This window comes from Cricetulus griseus, chromosome 8, assembly GCF_003668045.3.
Source record: "Cricetulus griseus strain 17A/GY chromosome 8, alternate assembly CriGri-PICRH-1.0, whole genome shotgun sequence".
NCBI classification, from domain to species: Eukaryota; Metazoa; Chordata; class Mammalia; order Rodentia; family Cricetidae; genus Cricetulus; species Cricetulus griseus.
This window is the reverse complement of record NC_048601.1, coordinates 21690982-21708563: the sequence shown is the minus strand read 5'-3', so window position 1 is coordinate 21708563 and position 17582 is coordinate 21690982. Positions and strand designations below refer to the sequence as shown.

General features: G+C 49.5%; 3 protein-coding genes and 1 non-coding gene across 4 annotated transcripts in view; 3 read left to right on the top strand and 1 right to left on the bottom strand.

Moving 5' to 3' along the window:
- The window catches only part of Lpcat3 (lysophosphatidylcholine acyltransferase 3), a 39194-nt gene extending 34802 nt beyond the window's left edge, over positions 1-4392 (top strand). The window contains exons 5-13 of the mRNA XM_027428229.2: positions 45-82; positions 487-665; positions 1280-1388; positions 2378-2464; positions 2551-2717; positions 3229-3376; positions 3449-3607; positions 3704-3832; positions 4004-4392. Coding sequence (XP_027284030.1) covers positions 45-82; positions 487-665; positions 1280-1388; positions 2378-2464; positions 2551-2717; positions 3229-3376; positions 3449-3607; positions 3704-3820 — 1004 coding nt within the window. The 3' untranslated portion in view covers positions 3821-3832; positions 4004-4392. The remainder of the gene's footprint in view (positions 1-44; positions 83-486; positions 666-1279; positions 1389-2377; positions 2465-2550; positions 2718-3228; positions 3377-3448; positions 3608-3703; positions 3833-4003) is intronic.
- A 199-nt stretch (positions 4393-4591) lies between these two features.
- Positions 4592-12608, bottom strand: Emg1 (EMG1 N1-specific pseudouridine methyltransferase). The gene is made up of 6 exons (XM_027428231.2): positions 12305-12608; positions 5971-6072; positions 5736-5877; positions 5387-5445; positions 5168-5317; positions 4592-4872 (listed from the first exon to the last, which is right to left on the bottom strand). The coding sequence occupies exons 1-6, from the start codon at positions 12470-12472 to the stop codon at positions 4759-4761; spliced, it is 735 nt and encodes a 244-aa protein (XP_027284032.1). The 5' UTR covers positions 12473-12608; the 3' UTR covers positions 4592-4758.
- A 110-nt stretch (positions 12609-12718) lies between these two features.
- Positions 12719-17351, top strand: Phb2 (prohibitin 2). The gene is made up of 10 exons (XM_027428230.2): positions 12719-12997; positions 13124-13208; positions 13502-13581; positions 14347-14531; positions 15232-15361; positions 15473-15576; positions 15956-16033; positions 16337-16413; positions 16860-16865; positions 17013-17351. The coding sequence occupies exons 1-10, from the start codon at positions 12871-12873 to the stop codon at positions 17035-17037; spliced, it is 897 nt and encodes a 298-aa protein (XP_027284031.1). The 5' UTR covers positions 12719-12870; the 3' UTR covers positions 17038-17351.
- Positions 15645-15885, top strand: LOC113836949. The gene has a single exon (XR_003487474.1). It is a non-coding gene; the product is annotated as a small nucleolar RNA U89 (small nucleolar RNA).
- Positions 17352-17582: the final 231 nt, after the last annotated feature.

Genomic DNA, 17582 nt, shown 5'->3' with positions numbered 1-17582 from the left:
CCCTCATGTTTACTCTCCCTCCCCTTCCTTCTCTCTCTGCTCAGGTCTGTGTATTGACTACTATGACGGAGGCAAAGACAGGGTGAGTGTCCACTCTGGCAGAGAGGCTAAGGATTAACCCGAGGTTAGGAGAAATGCCATTGTTAGCAACAGACTGGACCTGCCACCAGGGTGGAGCCTCTGCCTCACTCCCTAGCCTGTGAGCGATCTTCCAGACAGCAACTGGGCAAGGGCCAACCAAGGCAACTTGTGCAAAATCCAGGTTTTGCACAAAGTCCAGAGATCAATGCCAGCAAGGCGTTTGTCACAGCAACCACAGGCAGCCATTGACTAAGCTACCCCACACATTTCCACATGAAGAAACTTTTTCCCGCCCCCACCCCACTAAAGAGCTCCAGGCAGTGGGGCACAGGTTGGGAATGCTCAGACTGGCTCTTGGGTAAGATTCAAGGCTCTCCTGAACCGTGCGGTCTCTTCTCGGCATAGGATTCCCTGACCGCTGAGCAACAGAAATATGCCATTCGGGGTGTCCCTTCCCTGCTGGAAGTTGCTGGCTTCTCCTACTTCTATGGAGCCTTCTTGGTAGGGCCCCAGTTCTCAATGAACCACTACATGAAGCTGGTGCAGGGACAGCTGACTGACATGCCAGGGAAGATACCAAACAGGTAACTGCCCCTCCTGGTCAAGTCCTCTGTGTGGGTGTCACACCCATAGTCACTTCTGAAGTGACTCATTTCTTAAAGGGCAACCCTAGCACATTGGCCCCTTGACACAGTGTCACGTGGGCAATGTTTGCACACTCCTCAGCTTAGACTGTGCGCCAGCCATGCTTGCTGACAGAAGTACATATAGAAATGCCTCAGGGTTTCACCCCTCCCTTTAAACCCCTCCTCTTAAATAGGGAGACCCTGTTCAATATACAAAAGTATATACTTAATAAAAGGTAATGCAAAAAAGCCACTAGAATTCCTTCAGTTCCCCTTGAGTTTCAAGAGGAGTTGAAATTGCGAGTTGTTCTGTACATGGGCTTTTTAGTGTTACCACCCAGTGAGAATCCCAGTGCTCTGAGGGTTAATGCAAGCTCCCACACACTGCCCCCTCCTGCTCTCAGGCCTGGAACTAGGATTGCAGTTAGCAAGCACACAGAGCTCTTCTCTGGAAACAGCTTTGGGCACAGGGACCCTGCCCTGCACACCCTGAAACGCTCCTTTCCGTGACTGCAGGTCAGAGGGTGAAGGGCGAGGCTCTGCTGTGTGTGACCCCACTTGTTCCTTTCCAGCACCATACCTGCTCTCAAGCGCCTGAGTCTGGGCCTTGTCTACCTGGTGGGCTACACCCTGCTGAGCCCCCACATCACAGAAGACTATCTTCTCACCGAAGACTATGATGTGAGTGGCTCTCAGCATGCCAATGTGACTGCTGCCTCACAGAAAGGGAGAAAGAAGCAGAGAGACCCCTACAGATGAGAGAAGTAGGCCATGCCACCTACAGATGAGTGTTGGGTTTTGTTCTGGGTATCAGGGCCACCCAGGCCTTCAGCAGCACAAACATTCGTAGGTCCAAGGCAGTGCAGGTGCATGTTAGCACTCTCGCTACAGCCTTTGCCTTGCTTTATGCCAGGTGACTTCTTGGAGTGCAGCAGCTGGTGGCTCTGCAGCCTATTTTAACTGACAGACTTAGGGACTTGCTCCAAGAGGGATGGGAAAAGTGGCTTTTGCTCCAGTCCCAATGAAAAGCTCTGTCGTAGCAGCCAGCAGCAGGCCCGGTGAGGAAACCTGAGGATTAAATAAAGACAAGACAGCCGGTCACTCTTGCAAGGAGAGTGCTGGAGAATGCCATTTATTTTCAGAGGGGGATTGACTTAAATACCAATAGCAGCCACAGTGGGAGTTTACTCAGATCCAAGTCCATGCTCTCACACCCCCGCCGGACACACACCTGCCCTGCAATGGGCAGATAATTTGCATCCTTGCATACAGGCCTAGTCAGAAGGAGGGAACTAGGAAGTAACACCTAGCCACAATACAGCCAATGGCCCCTAAGGGCACTGAGGATCATCCTTAGATAAGAGGAGAATAGCAGACCCCATAGGGATCCCCAACAAAGCTCCATATCCATTCTGGGTAGCTAACTCTGAAAATTAACAGACTGTGGATATACAAGGTCCATCTGTACAGGCAGTATAAATGCCTAGACTCTGCCAAGTACAAGGTAGATGGATTTTGGTGCCTTTTGGCTGTTACAGACAGGTAGGGCTATGTTGTCATAGCACGTGTGGCATCAGGAACTGACTGGAGTAAAGAAGCCAGCCACAGGTTTGAAAATATCTGGGGGGCTGTGCCGTCCTTCCTTAACGCTCCTACGCTCTCTCCTCAAGCGCCGCCCTCTCTGGTTCCGCTGCACGTACATGCTAGTCTGGGGCAAGTTTGTGCTGTACAAATACGTCACCTGCTGGCTGGTCACAGTAAGTAGGAAATAAGTCATATTTAGACAAGGTGGGCGGGCTGGGAGGGTAGAGTGACAAGAACCGTAAGCTGTCCCTCCCCTCAGGAAGGAGTGTGCATTTTGTCGGGGCTGGGCTTTAATGGCTTTGAAGAAAATGGGAAGGCAAAATGGGACGCGTGTGCCAACATGAAAGTGTGGCTCTTTGAAACAACTCCTCGATTCAACGGCACCATCGCCTCCTTCAACATCAACACCAATGCCTGGGTAGCCCGGTAAGCATTGGGAACACTGCGCCCAGGCTCCTCCTCCCTGATGAGAGGGCAACGATCTTTTGTCACCTCTGTTTCCTACTTAGCATTCTGCTAAGCTTTTGTTCTCAGAGGCACCCCCCCCCCCAAAAAAATAAGTCTGTAGACGTGCCTCAAGACTTGGCTACAAATCCTGGTCTTGCCATTGCTTATGTCCTCCCTTGTAGTGCCATCTATATACAGTGTCATGGTGACAGTCCCATCACTGGCATAACCCTGCACCACTACACCTTTGGTGTCAGGCACTCAGCAGGTCCTCGATTCTGCCTGCTGAAGCAGGTGGCTTGTTCACACTTACCCATCTAAGCCTGGAGTCTCTGATGACCACTCTCCCCCATCTCAAGCCGGCCGTTAGCACTGCTTCCAGTACCCTCAGTGGCCACAAGTGGGAGCCCGTCGGCACTCCACTCAGGGCACTGAGCCGCAGGAGCAGGAGTCTAGTCTGAGGTTCATCTTTACCCACCCTCCTCTCTAGTTACATCTTCAAACGCCTCAAGTTTCTTGGAAATAAAGAACTCTCACAAGGCCTCTCCTTACTGTTCTTGGCCCTCTGGCACGGCCTACACTCAGGATACCTGATTTGCTTCCAGATGGAATTCCTCATTGTTATTGTGGAAAAGCAGGTATGACTCAAGGGTGGTAGGAAACAGACGTGAATAAGGACAGGACTGATGACTTCTCTCCTCCCACCCCAGGTCACCAGCCTAATCCAGGAGAGCCCCACCCTGAGCAGCCTGGCCTCCGTCACTGCCCTGCAGCCCTTCTACTACTTGGTGCAGCAGACCATCCACTGGCTTTTCATGGGTTACTCCATGACTGCCTTCTGTCTCTTCACATGGGACAAATGGCTTAAGGTAATGAAGACCTGATTGCAGGGCTGCCAGAGTCACCAAAACCTCCAGTAGTGAGAGACAACTGGCTCACCACATTTCTGCGGCCTGTCTCCACAGGTATACATGTCTGTCTACTTCCTTGGACATGTCTTCTTCTTGAGCCTACTATTCATATTGCCTTACATTCACAAAGCAATGGTGCCAAGAAAAGAGAAGTTAAAAAAAAGGGAATAATAGATTTCCCTGGTAAGTAAATAGTCTACAGATGAAGGGCAGTGTGGGGAGGGTGACACCGGAGATTCCGGTGGATGGACATAGCTTGCCCACTAGAGAGTGCTCTGTGGGACATTGCTTTCTTGTTAGGAAGGGACAGGGTGACATTCTGGCCAACCTTCTTACTACTGTCTTGCCCTCTAGGTGGCCGCAAGCTGGACTGGTGCAGAAACTACTTGTCTCCCTTCTCACAGCACTCCTCACCCGAGAGCAGACGCCAGGAGCTGGAAGTCACCACAGCACTCCCAGCTGTGCCGATGCTACAGCCAAGTCTTCACCGGGCCAAAGGGGAAGCTCTTGTGGGAGGAGCAGAGGGGCTTCAACCCCTTTGGACTCCCCCATGCACGTTGCCTTATCTCTTCCCTCTAGCCAGGAACTTGTGTCTCTCTTCTGCCAATCTACTACGATTGTATACGTGCCGATACCGCCACCCCCCCATGGGGGGAGGGAAGGGTACGAGGCCCTGCCTGCTCCACTTTTTCTATCTTGGAACTATACCAGATAAAATCACTTCTGTTTGTTCAGTTTTTTCACTGCTAGCACCCCTGACTGCTTTCTTTCATACGTGTTCTCTGTGCTTGCTGAAGCTGAGCTCATCAGGGTCTCTCCTTGAAGGCACAAGAATCTAGGAAATGAGGAACTCCTACCTTCAAAGTCCGGAAACCAGAACCCAAGGGGGACAGTTTACACTACCATGTGCTGCTAAGTTTAAGAACCCTCAAAACAGTCAGGTTTGCAAAAAAGAAAAGCACAGTCTTTATAGGAAAAACAAAAAACTAATATAGTGTTGGCTCCTACTCTACCATCTTGGTACAGAAGATTTTCTTCCAGCAGACATATCGTAGGAGTCAACAGACCAAAAGCCAAGAGTCCTGTCTGAGAACTAGGCTCTGCCGTTCTCACACGACACCCCACACCTCTTCAAAGGCTGTGGTAAGTTTGGCACAGGTAAGGGCAGCGGAAAGTGGATAGTTGCTGATGGACACCATCTTCTCTGTGTACTCCACACTGACCTGATGAGGAGAGAAGGGTCTGGTCAGGCAACTCTTACCCTGTAGCAAGTTCCAACTTTGAGCGCAGAGCTCCTGTCTCAAAAGCAGTGTCCTTCAATATCAAACTTCTACAGAAACTGGAGATTTTAGCTCAATCTGTTAGAGACATGCCAGAGTCGATGAAGAACCCATGCTGGGGCAGGAATGCAACTGCCACTTGTTTCCCAGTACTTCCTGATTTGTGAGACCAGGGATTTGTAATGCTCATGGTATCCTGCACTGAGTTTCAGCTCCATGAAGAACCTAAGAACTGTACCTTGCCATGGGCAAAGGCCCCGACCACGAAAACAATTGGGTCGCTGCTGGGCACCATGTCTCGCACGTCACTGACGTCTGCCATGGAAAAGGAAGTGCCAATTTTCATACAGCCAACTGGGAAGTGGTCGGACACTGGATTCTTAATCACCTAAAGAGAAACGGCAAAGTCAGCCCCAGAAACAGCCCCAAAACCTACCCATAGGTTTCCCCAGCTCACCTTCAAAAGCTTCTGAGGGCCATCAGCTGCCCGGACACTGAGTTTGTGTAAAAGCTGGACTAGGAATTAGAAAAACAACAGTTCAGAAGTGGGAAGAAACCATATTCTTCTGCCCAGTGATCTGCACAGAACCCCCGGGAAAACCAGGCCGGCCGTATGTCCTCTATATCCTCACTCTATTATCTAAGATGTTACAAACACTGTCAAGCTTGTCAAGCTCAGATGGCTTTAATCCTCACACAGATCCCAGGGGCCTGTCGTGGCAGTAGCTGGCCACAGCTGAAGGACTGAGCATGTGACTCTCCCCCTCCCCCCCTTTCTCTCTTCACTTGACCGAGTTTATTCTCACCCATGAGGCCACAAAAGCGGTCAAAAGTTCTAGGAATTCGAGTCTGGGGGTTCACTTCAATCAGCACATTCTTCTGTGTGTGGATATAAACCTGTAGCAAGCCAGCTCGGTTCAGGGGGCTATCCATCAGCATCAGTAAGCTCTGAGGAAGGGAGAGAGCAAGGCACAGTGAAGCCTGAAACCAGAAGCTTCGCTGCCTTCTGTAGGGGCTCAGGGGGTCTACCGCCACAGTTACCTGGTGGGTAATGTCTGGTCTGACTTCCCCTGGGTCCCGTCCATTCTTCAACAACATGGATTTGTGCTTGTCACAGTTGAGCAGTTCGTAAGTTTTCCCTACCTGAAGAACAGAGAACATGATGAAAGCAACGGAAATTCTATTATCTAGTGCAGTAGTTCTCCAAGTTTGGTTCCTGAACAGTCAGCATCACAACGAATTCATGCCTGCTCTAGAACTACACCAGAAACACTGAGTAGGGGCCAGAAAGCTTCTCAGGGGATCACCATATGGCCACATTGAGCTTTATCTGTTAGAGACAGACACTGAACCAAGCACCTTACAGCCAAAAAGGAGGGGCACATGTCATACCACATTTGAGTTTTTGAGGCCTGTGGGTGTCAGGAATCAGACAGGAGCTAGACTCATCCCAAGAGCAGTAATGTATGTGCTGAGGAAAATGCCAGCTTGCCTCAAACAAACCATTGAGAAACAGCAGGTGGACTGTAGCTCAGTGGCAGAGGGCTCAGCAGGGCCCCGATTTCCTCCCCAGCACTGCAAAATAAAAACCTGGGAAAAGGTTGGACTAGAAATGGGAAAGGTGCTGGAGGACCAGGACTGTAAATGAAATTGCCTTGTAACCCAAGAATCCTCTTGAGCAAAGAGCCAAAAATTCTCGTGTCAAAACACGACACTGAGTAGTCTCCTGACAAGTTTATGCAGACCATAAAAGGGGCAAGTGAGGGCTGCTCACTTTCAATTTCAAATCTCAAGGGACCTAAGGATGATCAGTAAGAGCAAGACTGGAGAGAAAGCTCAAGGACACGGGTACTTGCCACTAAGCCCCAAGACCCAAGTTCAGTTCCTATAAATCACATGGTGAAGGAGGGAACCAATGAGTTGTTGTTTGACCCCCACACATGCCCAAGTACACACATACATGCCACATGCAAAAAGAAGTTATCAACGTGGCCTTTGACATGAGTCACCAGGCTAGGGTACTTGCCACCAAGCCTGACCTGCACTCCCCAGAACCAACATAGTAGGGGAGAACCTACCACCTCAGGTGTCAGTGAATGAACACACACATGCTGGGAGATTTTTTTGAGACAAACAAAAAAATACCATTACGTACAAACACGGGTTTTGAAAGGCTGTGTATCACTAGAGCTTTTTTTTTATGTCTAGAGACAAAATTTAATACACTTAGAAATATTTGTGGGGCCAGGCATAGATGGCACACTTCCTCAATCCCAGCACTCGGGAGGCAGAGGCAGGTGGATCTCTGTGAGTTCAAGGCCAGCCTGGTCTCTAGAGCGAGTGCCAGGATAGGCTCCAAAGATACACAGAGAAACCCTGTCTCGAAAAAAAAAAAAAAAAAAAAAAAAAAAAAAAAAAAAAAATTGTGCGGATTTAAGTTTTGAGATTAACTGAATAGTATGAGATGACTTCAGTTGGTTGGTTAAGAGATAGGACCCAAATTTGATTTCCTAGCACCCATGGCAGGTGGGCTATAGAACTCCATCTCCAGGGGATCTGAAAACTCTGGCCTGCAAGAGCAACCAAACACATGCAGCACACACACACGTACACAGTTACAAATAAATACTGTTTGTTTCTATGTAATTATATGTACATGTGTGCCTGCATAAATGCATGCAGCACACACACATGCAGTTACAAATACCGTCTGTTTCTATGTAATTGCATGTATATGTGCGTCTGTGCACCATATGCACGCAGTGCCAGTGGAAGCCAAAAGGTCACTGGATCCCCTGGAACTGGAGTTAATATGTGAGCCACCATATAACCCACCAGCCTGGGAATTGAACCTGGACTTTCAGAAGAGCAGCCAGTGCTCTTAACTGCTGAGCCATCCATTTCTCCAGCCCCACCACATGAATATTAAAAAAAAAAAGAAAAAGAATAGGGGCTTGGTCGGGCGTTGGTGGTGCATGCCTTTAACGGGAGGCAGAGGCAGGCAGATCTCTGTGAGTTCAAGGACAGGCTCCAAAGCTACACGGAGAAACCCTGTCTGGGGGGGGGGGGGGAATAGGGGCTTGGTGCTAAAAGGCACCTACTGGCTATAACTCCTGCTCCAGGAGGTCTGAATGACTCACCTGCTCAGGCACCTGAGCACGTGAGCACGTAGTACACACAGTACACAGTATACACATTAATATAAAGGAACCTTAAAAAGAACGTCAGAATAGAACAAATGATCAAGAACTAAGTCCTTAGCACACTCTTAATTGTAAAAGAAAATGAACCTTTTGTATGATCCAATTTTAGTCCATTAGTATGGTAAAATTGGAGATTTTGTTTTAAGATTTACTTAATTTTACATGTATGAGTGTTTGGCCTGCATGCCTGGTGCTTAGAGAGGTCAAAGGAAGACATCAGATCCCTTGGAACTGGAGTTACAGATGTTTGTGAGCTATCAAGTGGGTGCTGGGAACTGAACCTGGATCCTCTGCACAAAACAAGTGCCCAGGCCCAGGTTTTCTTTTAATGAACCAAAATAGAAAACATCAAAATACTTCACTTACAGTAAATTGTGATAATGGTTTATGAAACGAGTATGTACTGATCTAAAAACAACAAACTAGAGTGATCAGAATGAAAACCATTGCTAAGTTATGAGAAGTTATTAAAGATATAAGAGAAATTTTGACATCTTACAGTCTGCCCTCAAAGAAACACACTAAAGAATCACATGACTCTACAGGCTGATGAGCAGAAATGGTTCATAAATGGATCAACAGGAAGTATATAGGAGGCATCATTCCACTGTCATTTCTCACATGTCCACATCAACTTTGTGCGTGTGTGACATTGACAGGCTGATGTCTGGTGGGGGGGGGGAAGGATATGTGTACATGGGAGGGGGAGAGAGTGTGTGTGTGTGTGTAGGATATGTGTACGTGTGAAGGGCAGAGATTGATGTCTGGCATCTTCCTCCATCACTCTTCTTTTCTAAGAGTTCCTTGCCGAACCTGAGCTCACCAATTCAGCGAGGCTGGCAGGCTATCGAGCTCTAGGGATTCACCTGTCTCTCCAATGTTGGCATTGCAAATTGAGCTGGTTCTTTTTCTTTCCTTTGTTGTTTATTTCACCTTTTTTACTTTTTGAGGTAGGGTCTCTCTCTATAGCCTTGGCTGGCCTGGAACTTGCTTTTTGTAGGCCAAGCTGTTCTCAAACTCAAAGATCTGCCTCCCTGTCTAAGAGTGCTGGGATTAAAAGCATGCAATAGCATGCTTATTACATAGGTGCTGGGGTTGGCAAGTACTCCACTAACTAAGCCATCTCCCCAGCCCATGATGGAGCAGTTCCTTGGTCTAACCACTAATAAGAGGAAGCAGCATCACAAATTGGATGTGGGAGCTCACATCTGTAATCCCAGCATTCAAGAGGCCATCAAGAGCCAGGCCAGCATAGGTATAGGGTGAGACCCAGTCTCAAAAAGTAAAATAGAACAGCAACAGATACTCAATAGTTAGTTGGACATGGTGGCCTTGGCTTACAATTCTAGCAACCAGAAGGCTAAGGGAAAAGCAGAAGGATGGCAAATTCTACATCAGTCTAGGTTATATGAGAAGACCCTGTGTTAAAACAATAATGAAGTAAGTAGTAGTAATACAAAAACCACCATAAGGAGAGTTTGCCGTGCCTAACATACAATGGCCTTAAGGCATAAGAGAACTTAATGCTTTCAAAACACTTACAGGGGGCTGGAGAGATGGCTCAGCAGTTAGGAGCACTGGCTGCTCTTCCAGAGGACCCTGGTTCATTCCCAGATCCCACAGTGTCTCCTAACTATCTGTAACTCCAATCCAAGGGATCCAACAACTTCCAGCCTCCCTGGGTATCCGGCATATACATAGTACACTGACACACATGCAGGCAAACACCCACACATAAAATAGTTTTTAAATTTTAAAAGAACTTAAAGGAGGCTAGACTGTAAGAATAAATGGAAAGAGTGGACTGGACAAAAACAAGAGGTGCTAAGACAAAGACAAAAGAACAGTATAGCTGGGCCTGGTGAGGCAGGCCTGTAATCCCAACTGCCCAGGAGGCTGAGGCAGGAGGGTCACAAATTCAAGGTTAACCTGAGCTAGAGAGTCAAGACCAGCCTTGGCAACAAAGTGAGACCCTATACATGAAAATTTAAATTAAATAGAGGCTGAGGATGTAGCTCAGTGATAGGATACGTCTTTTGTATATTCAAAGCCCTGAGTTCAATCCCCAGTACTGAAGGGGAGAAAAAAAGATAATATAGTCTAATGAAAATCTCAACCAGCTATCTATCACCTTTGAAATACTACTGATGATAACCTGGCCTGAAATTCTTCTAAAATATACTCTAGGAATATTTTTAATACATTACTTTTTTTTTTTTTGAGACAGGGTCTCTATATAGCCCTGACCGTCCTGGAACTCACAGAGATCCACCTACCTCTGCCTCCCAAGTACTGTGATTACAGGCGTGTACTACCATGCCCAGCTATATGTTTGGGTTTTTTTGTTTTTGTTTTAGATTTTATTTATTTATTATATATACAACATTCTGCTTCCATGTATATCTGCACACCAGAAGAAGGCACCAGATCTCATTACCGATGGTTGTGGAGCCACCATGTGGTTGCTGGGAATTGAACTCAGGACCTCTGGAAGAGCAGTCAGTGCTCTTAACCTCTGAGCCATCTCGCCAACCCTTGTTTTTGTTTCTATGTGTATGGGTTTTTTACCTGTTTGCCTACATGTATGTTTGGGTCACATGGGTGTAGTGCTTGTGGAGGCCAAAAGAGGTCATCAGATCTCCTGGAGTTACAGACAACTGGGAGCCACAATGTGGGTGTTGGAAATCAAACCTTGGTCCTCTATGAGAGCAAGTGCTCTGCTGGGAGTTGGTGGCGCATGCCTTTAATACCAGCCCTTGGGAGGCAGAGGCAGGCCTGGTCTCCAGAGCGAGTGCCAGGACAGCCTCCAAAGCTACAGAGAAACCCTGTGGGGGGGAGGGGGGGGACACAACAACAAAAATGATGATGATAGGCAGTTACTTAGGGAGGAATATATAAATGCCTGTCATTGGGCTGGAAATAGCAATTACTGAAGAAAACAAAAACTCTATCCATTTAATGAAAAAGCTTCAGGTTTTCAGCGGGTGTGATGGTGCACACCTTTAATCCCAGCTCTTGGAGGCAAAAGCAGGCATAGCTCTGTGAATTCAAGGCCAGCCTGGTCTACAAAGCTAGTTTCAGGGCAGCCAGGACTGTTACACAGAGAAACCCTATCTTGAAAAACAAGCCAACAAAAAACAAAACAGGTTTTATAACTACAAGTTTAATAAAGTGCTAATGACAAACAGATGGGAAAAACTCTCACCTCGGGTTATCAGAAACACTACTTTAATAGGACTGTCAATAGAGTTCCTGTGTGGTTTAGTACACAACACTTTACAAAGTGATGGCAAGCTTGTTTTCTTATAATTACTAAGTAGGGGTTAAGGACCAAAATTAAAATACAGGTCAGATCTGGAATGATGAAATTCACCTATAAATATTCCTAATATTTAAGAGGCTGAGAATAGAGAGTTCCAGGCCAACCTGGACTCCATATCAAGACCCTGACCAAAAACCAACTGAGATGTGTGTATGTTTGTATGTGTGTAAGTTTCTAGGCCTGAAAGGTAAGACACAAGAAAGACAGAATGAAGGGGCTGAAGAGATTGGGGGTGGGGGTGTTAAGAATGAGTCCTCTTGCAGAGAACCCAAGGTAAGTTCCTAGCACCTCACAGCCAAATGCAGACTTGCACACCTAAGTAAAAGTAAAATAAAACTTTAAAGGGTGTGTGTGAAAACATTGCACAAGGTTTAAGACAAGGCACCGCTCGTTTTACTACACCCAGGGAAATGAATGCTTGGTTAAAAAAATAAAGACGAAAGTTTATTAAATAAGTCATCCAGACATGTTTCAATTAAGCAGAAATATAGAATGAGCTGAGAGTAGAAACCCTTTTAACAAAATAAAATATCGAATCCTTAGAATAAAAGGCTGGGGAAGTAACTGGCCTTTGGGATGTGGGAGACCTCAATAGACAATGCCTCTCACTTAACAAGTTCTATCACAGACTCCCTGATGCATTAACTAGACGCGCGGAGATGAGGGCTGGAAGGAGAGTCAAGAAGAGCAAAATAAAGTATTTTCAACCCAGGACAAAAACAATCTTCAAAACTAGGTCATCCTTCAAAAGCCAATGTCACTGCTCAGTTTTTTCCCATCCACTCCGTGTCGCTGGCCCCACAGCATCTAACCAGCCAATCTACTCCTCCCACACCCTGTCCCAAACTACCTTGACTGTCTCCAGACTGGCCCCTTCCAGCACCACAATGAGCCGACGGCCTCCGCTCTTGCTTCCTGCCCCAAGCCGGGGCCTCTTAGGCGGCGCATGGTCCCAGTCCGGCTCCTGCACTGCAAAACGCCGTGCACGAGGCTGGAAACCAACACTGGGCGCAGCCATCTTGCAAGCAGACCGGAAGTTGCGCTGACGTCCTTAAGTTAGACCACCGCGCTCGTCCTCCTCGCAAACTTCCTTCGGGCTGCCATTTTGAAAGAGGGCGCTTGGAAATGGCGACAGCTGTCGGTCCTGAACTAGCAAAGCCTCTCTAGGAGGGCGTGGCCCCCCCAGAAGAGGCGGGACTTCCGGATGCTCTTTTACTGTGCGCGACGTCGGGGTCCGCCTCGGCCAAGGGGGCGGGTTCGGGAGGAAGCGCACTTCCGGTGCCCTTTCTGCCGCCGCCGGCTCCGCGGGCCCCCCATCCTCGTGTGCAGGGCGGAGGTCTGTAAACTGGAGCGGGGACGAAGCTGGCGGGCAGCACCTCCTGACCGCCGGTGCCGCCGCCTTCCGGAGGATCAGACATGGCCCAGAACTTGAAGGACTTAGCGGGACGCCTGCCCGCCGGGCCCCGGGGCATGGGCACGGCGTTGAAGCTGCTGCTGGGGGCCGGGGCCGTGGCCTACGGCGTCCGCGAGTCCGTGTTCACCGGTGAGCAGCCCCCTCCCGCTGGCCGGCCCCGGCGGCCCGCACCCCGCTCGCCTGCGCGCCCCCCCTGCCCCTCACCCCCGTGCGGCCCGCGGCAGCCTGCCCTGACCCCCACCCCTCTCTCCACAGTGGAAGGTGGTCACAGAGCCATCTTCTTCAACCGCATCGGCGGCGTGCAGCAGGACACGATCCTGGCCGAAGGCCTCCACTTTAGGTAATGGCGGGCAGAGCGCACCGGGCCCTGACCCTTCACCCTTGACGGCTGTAGCGGGACTGAACAACAGGATCCGGTGCTGCTGCTGCTGCTTCCCTTCCTCAGCCCCGCTCCTAGGACGATAGGTGCTCCGAAACTCCAGCAATGCGTAAAGGGCTGTTCTCCACGGGGAAAAGAGAAAGCTCCTTGTCTGTGGTCATGGGGAGGAGCAGGCCCAAAGACGAGAGTGGTGAGGGGTCAGAGTCAGTGAAACTGCAGTTTCCCAATTCCTGTCCCTGACCTCTCCTCTCCAGGATCCCCTGGTTCCAGTACCCCATCATCTATGACATTCGGGCCAGACCCCGAAAAATCTCCTCCCCCACAGGTTCCAAAGGTAAGTGTGGGCAGTTGGGAGCAGCGTGGCAGGTGGGGACACAAGTAAACATAAAACGAGCCTGGCAAGGCCACCAGAAACGGTAGTGTTTCTGAGGTCTTGGTTTCCACATCTTCAAAAGATCATGCCTCATGGCTTCACACAGCACACTCCAGCACTTGGTATGCTTGCACGTTTTAGCGTTACTCTCTGCCTAACATAAACTGACCTGAGAGTTGCCTCTCTTCACGGTCTTCCTTGCTCCCTACATCCAAGCCTTTTTTAAGGCCTTTTTCTGTCTACCTGTTGATTACATCTGCAGTATACCTTGCTCTGGAGAGACTGTCGCACTCTTCACTAGCTATTTCTCTGCCTCATTCACGTGTACACAAGGAGGCAGGGAGCCCACTGTTTGGTGGGCTGTTTTTGGTGTGTGACGTTTATTAGTTCGCTAAGCCCTAGGCCTTGGAAATAAAAAAAATTGGGAATTCTTGTTCTCAAGTCCTTAGAGTCTAGGGAAGACCCACAGTTGTGGTGCCCACACTGCAGGTTGCACCAAGCCCAGTAGCAAAAAAATAGGAGTCAGCTGTCCGAGTAGAAGTCTGTAGAGAAGGCTCACAGCAAACAAGGAGCTGTTTCACCTGTGTCTCACTCCTTCCTTGTTGGCGGATCCTCTCTTCTCCCCAGAGGAGCGTTAGGCCAGGCATGGGGGGAAGCACTTGTGAGAGAAAATGCTTGGAGAGGGGGCATTTGGCTCTAACCAGTCACTACTGGCCTCACCCCCAGACCTGCAGATGGTGAACATTTCCCTGAGAGTGCTGTCCCGACCCAATGCCCAGGAGCTCCCCAGCATGTACCAGCGCCTAGGGCTGGACTATGAGGAGCGAGTGCTGCCGTCCATTGTCAACGAGGTGCTCAAGAGTGTGGTGGCCAAGTTCAATGCCTCGCAGCTGATTACCCAGCGGGCTCAGGTCTGATTCCTATCGCTGTCTGCATGGTGGCAGCATGTCTCGCCTTGGTCCAGGGTACTAACGGGGCATTTTATATAACAGAAGCATGGGGGGGGGGCATAGTTCAGTTGGTGTTTGCCTAACAGGCACAAAGCCCTGGATTTAATCCCAAGCATTATTTAAACCAGGTGTGGCACATGCCTGTTAACATAGCACTCCAGAAGTATCGGCAAGAGGATCAGACGTTTAATGTTCTCCTGGCTGCCCAGCCAGTTTAACGTGGGAAAGCTGCACTGGTCTTTCACTCTGGGAAATAAGGAGAAACAACAGTAGAACCTGATACCAGTCAGTGTTAAGAAGGAAGCATAGAAGAAAACAATGGTGACACGCTCTTAGCCACCTCTCTAAAGGAGTTCTTCCCTCGACTGGCAGGAAGCTAGGCTGTGATAGGCACGTATAGATATGTAGGTATACTGCATGGAATAAAGGGAAGACTTGGGGTCAGTGTGACACAGGGCGGTCATGGTGCTGCCTCACCTGTCACGTGAAGACATTGAACTGGGTTTTTTCTAGCGAATGTTTGAGGACTTAAGAAGTGGTGGGTTTGCTGCCCATACTCAGGAGCTCTGGTATTCAGATGGTTACAGCAATACCACCTTCCTTCCAGTTCTCTGATCCCCTCAAGCCACCCCTCCCTTCCCCTCTCCACCCTTGCTCCCAGGTGTCCCTGTTGATCCGAAGAGAGCTGACAGAGCGCGCCAAGGACTTCAGCCTCATCCTGGACGATGTAGCTATCACTGAGCTGAGCTTTAGCCGAGAGTACACAGCAGCTGTAGAAGCCAAACAAGTGGGTAAGTCCCCGGAGGAGTGGATCAGTGGGCTCCTGGGGGTGAGAGGAGGGGCTTCACGTGGTTGGGTTCTTACCACCCCACAGCCGTAACAACATTCACTTGCCATCACAGCCCAGCAAGAAGCCCAGCGGGCCCAGTTTTTGGTGGAAAAAGCAAAGCAGGAACAGCGACAGAAGATCGTGCAGGCTGAAGGGGAGGCTGAGGCTGCCAAGATGATATCCTTCTGTTGCAGACAGCTTGGCCCGACCCCTGGGACGCCCCACACCCCATCCTCCCCAATGGGCCGGCTGATGAGACTAAGGCGAATGCGACTGCCTACTGACCCTTGGCGTCTGGGGGTGGGATCTGAAATCTTGGTGGGGGTACCTGAGGCCTGACTCCCCACTGTAAGGCCAGATCAACAGCACTTCTGGCCTTGCCTTCATGTCTGCTGCCACCACAGTTCTTGGCAGCATCCTGCAGGGAGGCCCACAGCAGGTGGCCAAAGTGTGAGTAGCCATGTGAGCGCAACCTTGAATCTGACAGCCCAAGAGGATGGGCATTGTGGCAAATGTAACCCTGGCCTAGAATGAATCCTTAACCCTGTCTGCTTACCTTGGAGAAGCACTGAGCAAGAATCCTGGCTATATCAAGCTCCGAAAGATCCGGGCTGCCCAGAACATCTCTAAGACGGTGAGAGAAAGGCCTCATTCTCCCAGGGCTGCCCGTGGAGAGGGAAAGTATTCAGTTACACAGTCACACAATGGGATTAGAACCTTGAGTCTCAGCTTGAACAACTTTCTTGGGCACCCTTCCTTCCCAGAGTCAGAGGCTTTGTGTTTATGGCTGTTACGGAACACCAAGGCTTCTCAGTACTTGGATCTTTGTACTAGACCATTAGCTTCCGTTACTGTGTCTTCTACTGGGTGGGCCACTAAGTGACGGAGGCCACACTTGAGGCCTCTGCTAACACAGGCATCCATTCCTCTCCTGTAGATCGCCACGTCCCAGAACCGCATCTATCTCACAGCTGACAACCTTGTGCTGAATCTACAAGACGAAAGCTTTACTCGGTAAGAGATGCCACTGTGCAGAGAACAGAGCACCTACATCTAGTCCCTTGGGCTCTGGAGTCCGTTACAGTAGTCATGGGGCCCTTGACAGTTTCTCTGAACATCAAAGTCAGAAAAGTAGGTGTGTCTGGCAGCTTGGCAGTTCCTGTGTTACAGTCTCTAGGACTGACTTGGTGAAACAAGATAGGATTTCTTGTGTAAAAGGCACTTTATTATTATTAATAGTTAAATGGGAAGTGATGGCCGACAGTGTTCCGCATCCTTGCTTGGGAGACCTGAATGTTGCTTGGCTGGTAAAGAAAGTCAGGACCCCACAGAAACAGTGACCAAAAGAGCCGCTGCCGTGGGGGGAGGGGACACAAGGATCTAGAGCTGCTGGGCCCTGAACTGACTAATGATATATATATCTTTTTGTTTCCTGTTCACTCATGGTGTGCTGACTGTAGGGGAAGGTAAGTGATCTGCGTCCCTGCTGTGGGGTCCTGGGGCACCTGCCTCTGCACCTCCCTCCCCTCCCCAGTCAGACCTTCATTTGGGAAGAGGCATAGTTTGGCGTGTTCTGCGTCTCACATCAGAAATGTTTTCCCTTTGTTGTACAGTGACAGCCTCATCAAGAAGAAGTGAGTTGTGGCCATCAAGAACTCCACCAGCAGAGGAGCAGTCTCATCTCTCATCCAGCCAGCTAGGGAGGCCACGCACACCCCACCCTGACCCGAGCATCATGCAATGGAGTCCTCTGTACTTGCCCTCTTGGATTAAGGAGACTGAAATCCAACCCTTTCAGAGGGCTTTTCCCCCTCCCTGGATTGACCTGGGAAATGGGAGGCACAGTGTGATTTCGCAGTGATTTCCTACAGTGTTGTCCCTCCCCCAGAGTGGGGGGAGATTTAACCACCATCCCAGAAATTCTCAATAAAATTTTTATTACTTAAACTGAAGTCAAGGTTTTGCCTCTGAGTGGGTTAGATAGGGTGCACTCTGGGTCTCTGCCAGCAGAGGGCACAAGCAGTCTGGCCTGTAGAGTTCCGGCTCTGTTTGCTAAGTCCTCAGAGCCCACTGGCTCCAAAACAGGACCTAAGCTGGGAGCAGCAGACCTCAGCCAAAGGCCCAGCTACACCCCTTCCTCCACCGCACCCTCCGTGTCTACCAAACGAACCCGCTGACTTAAT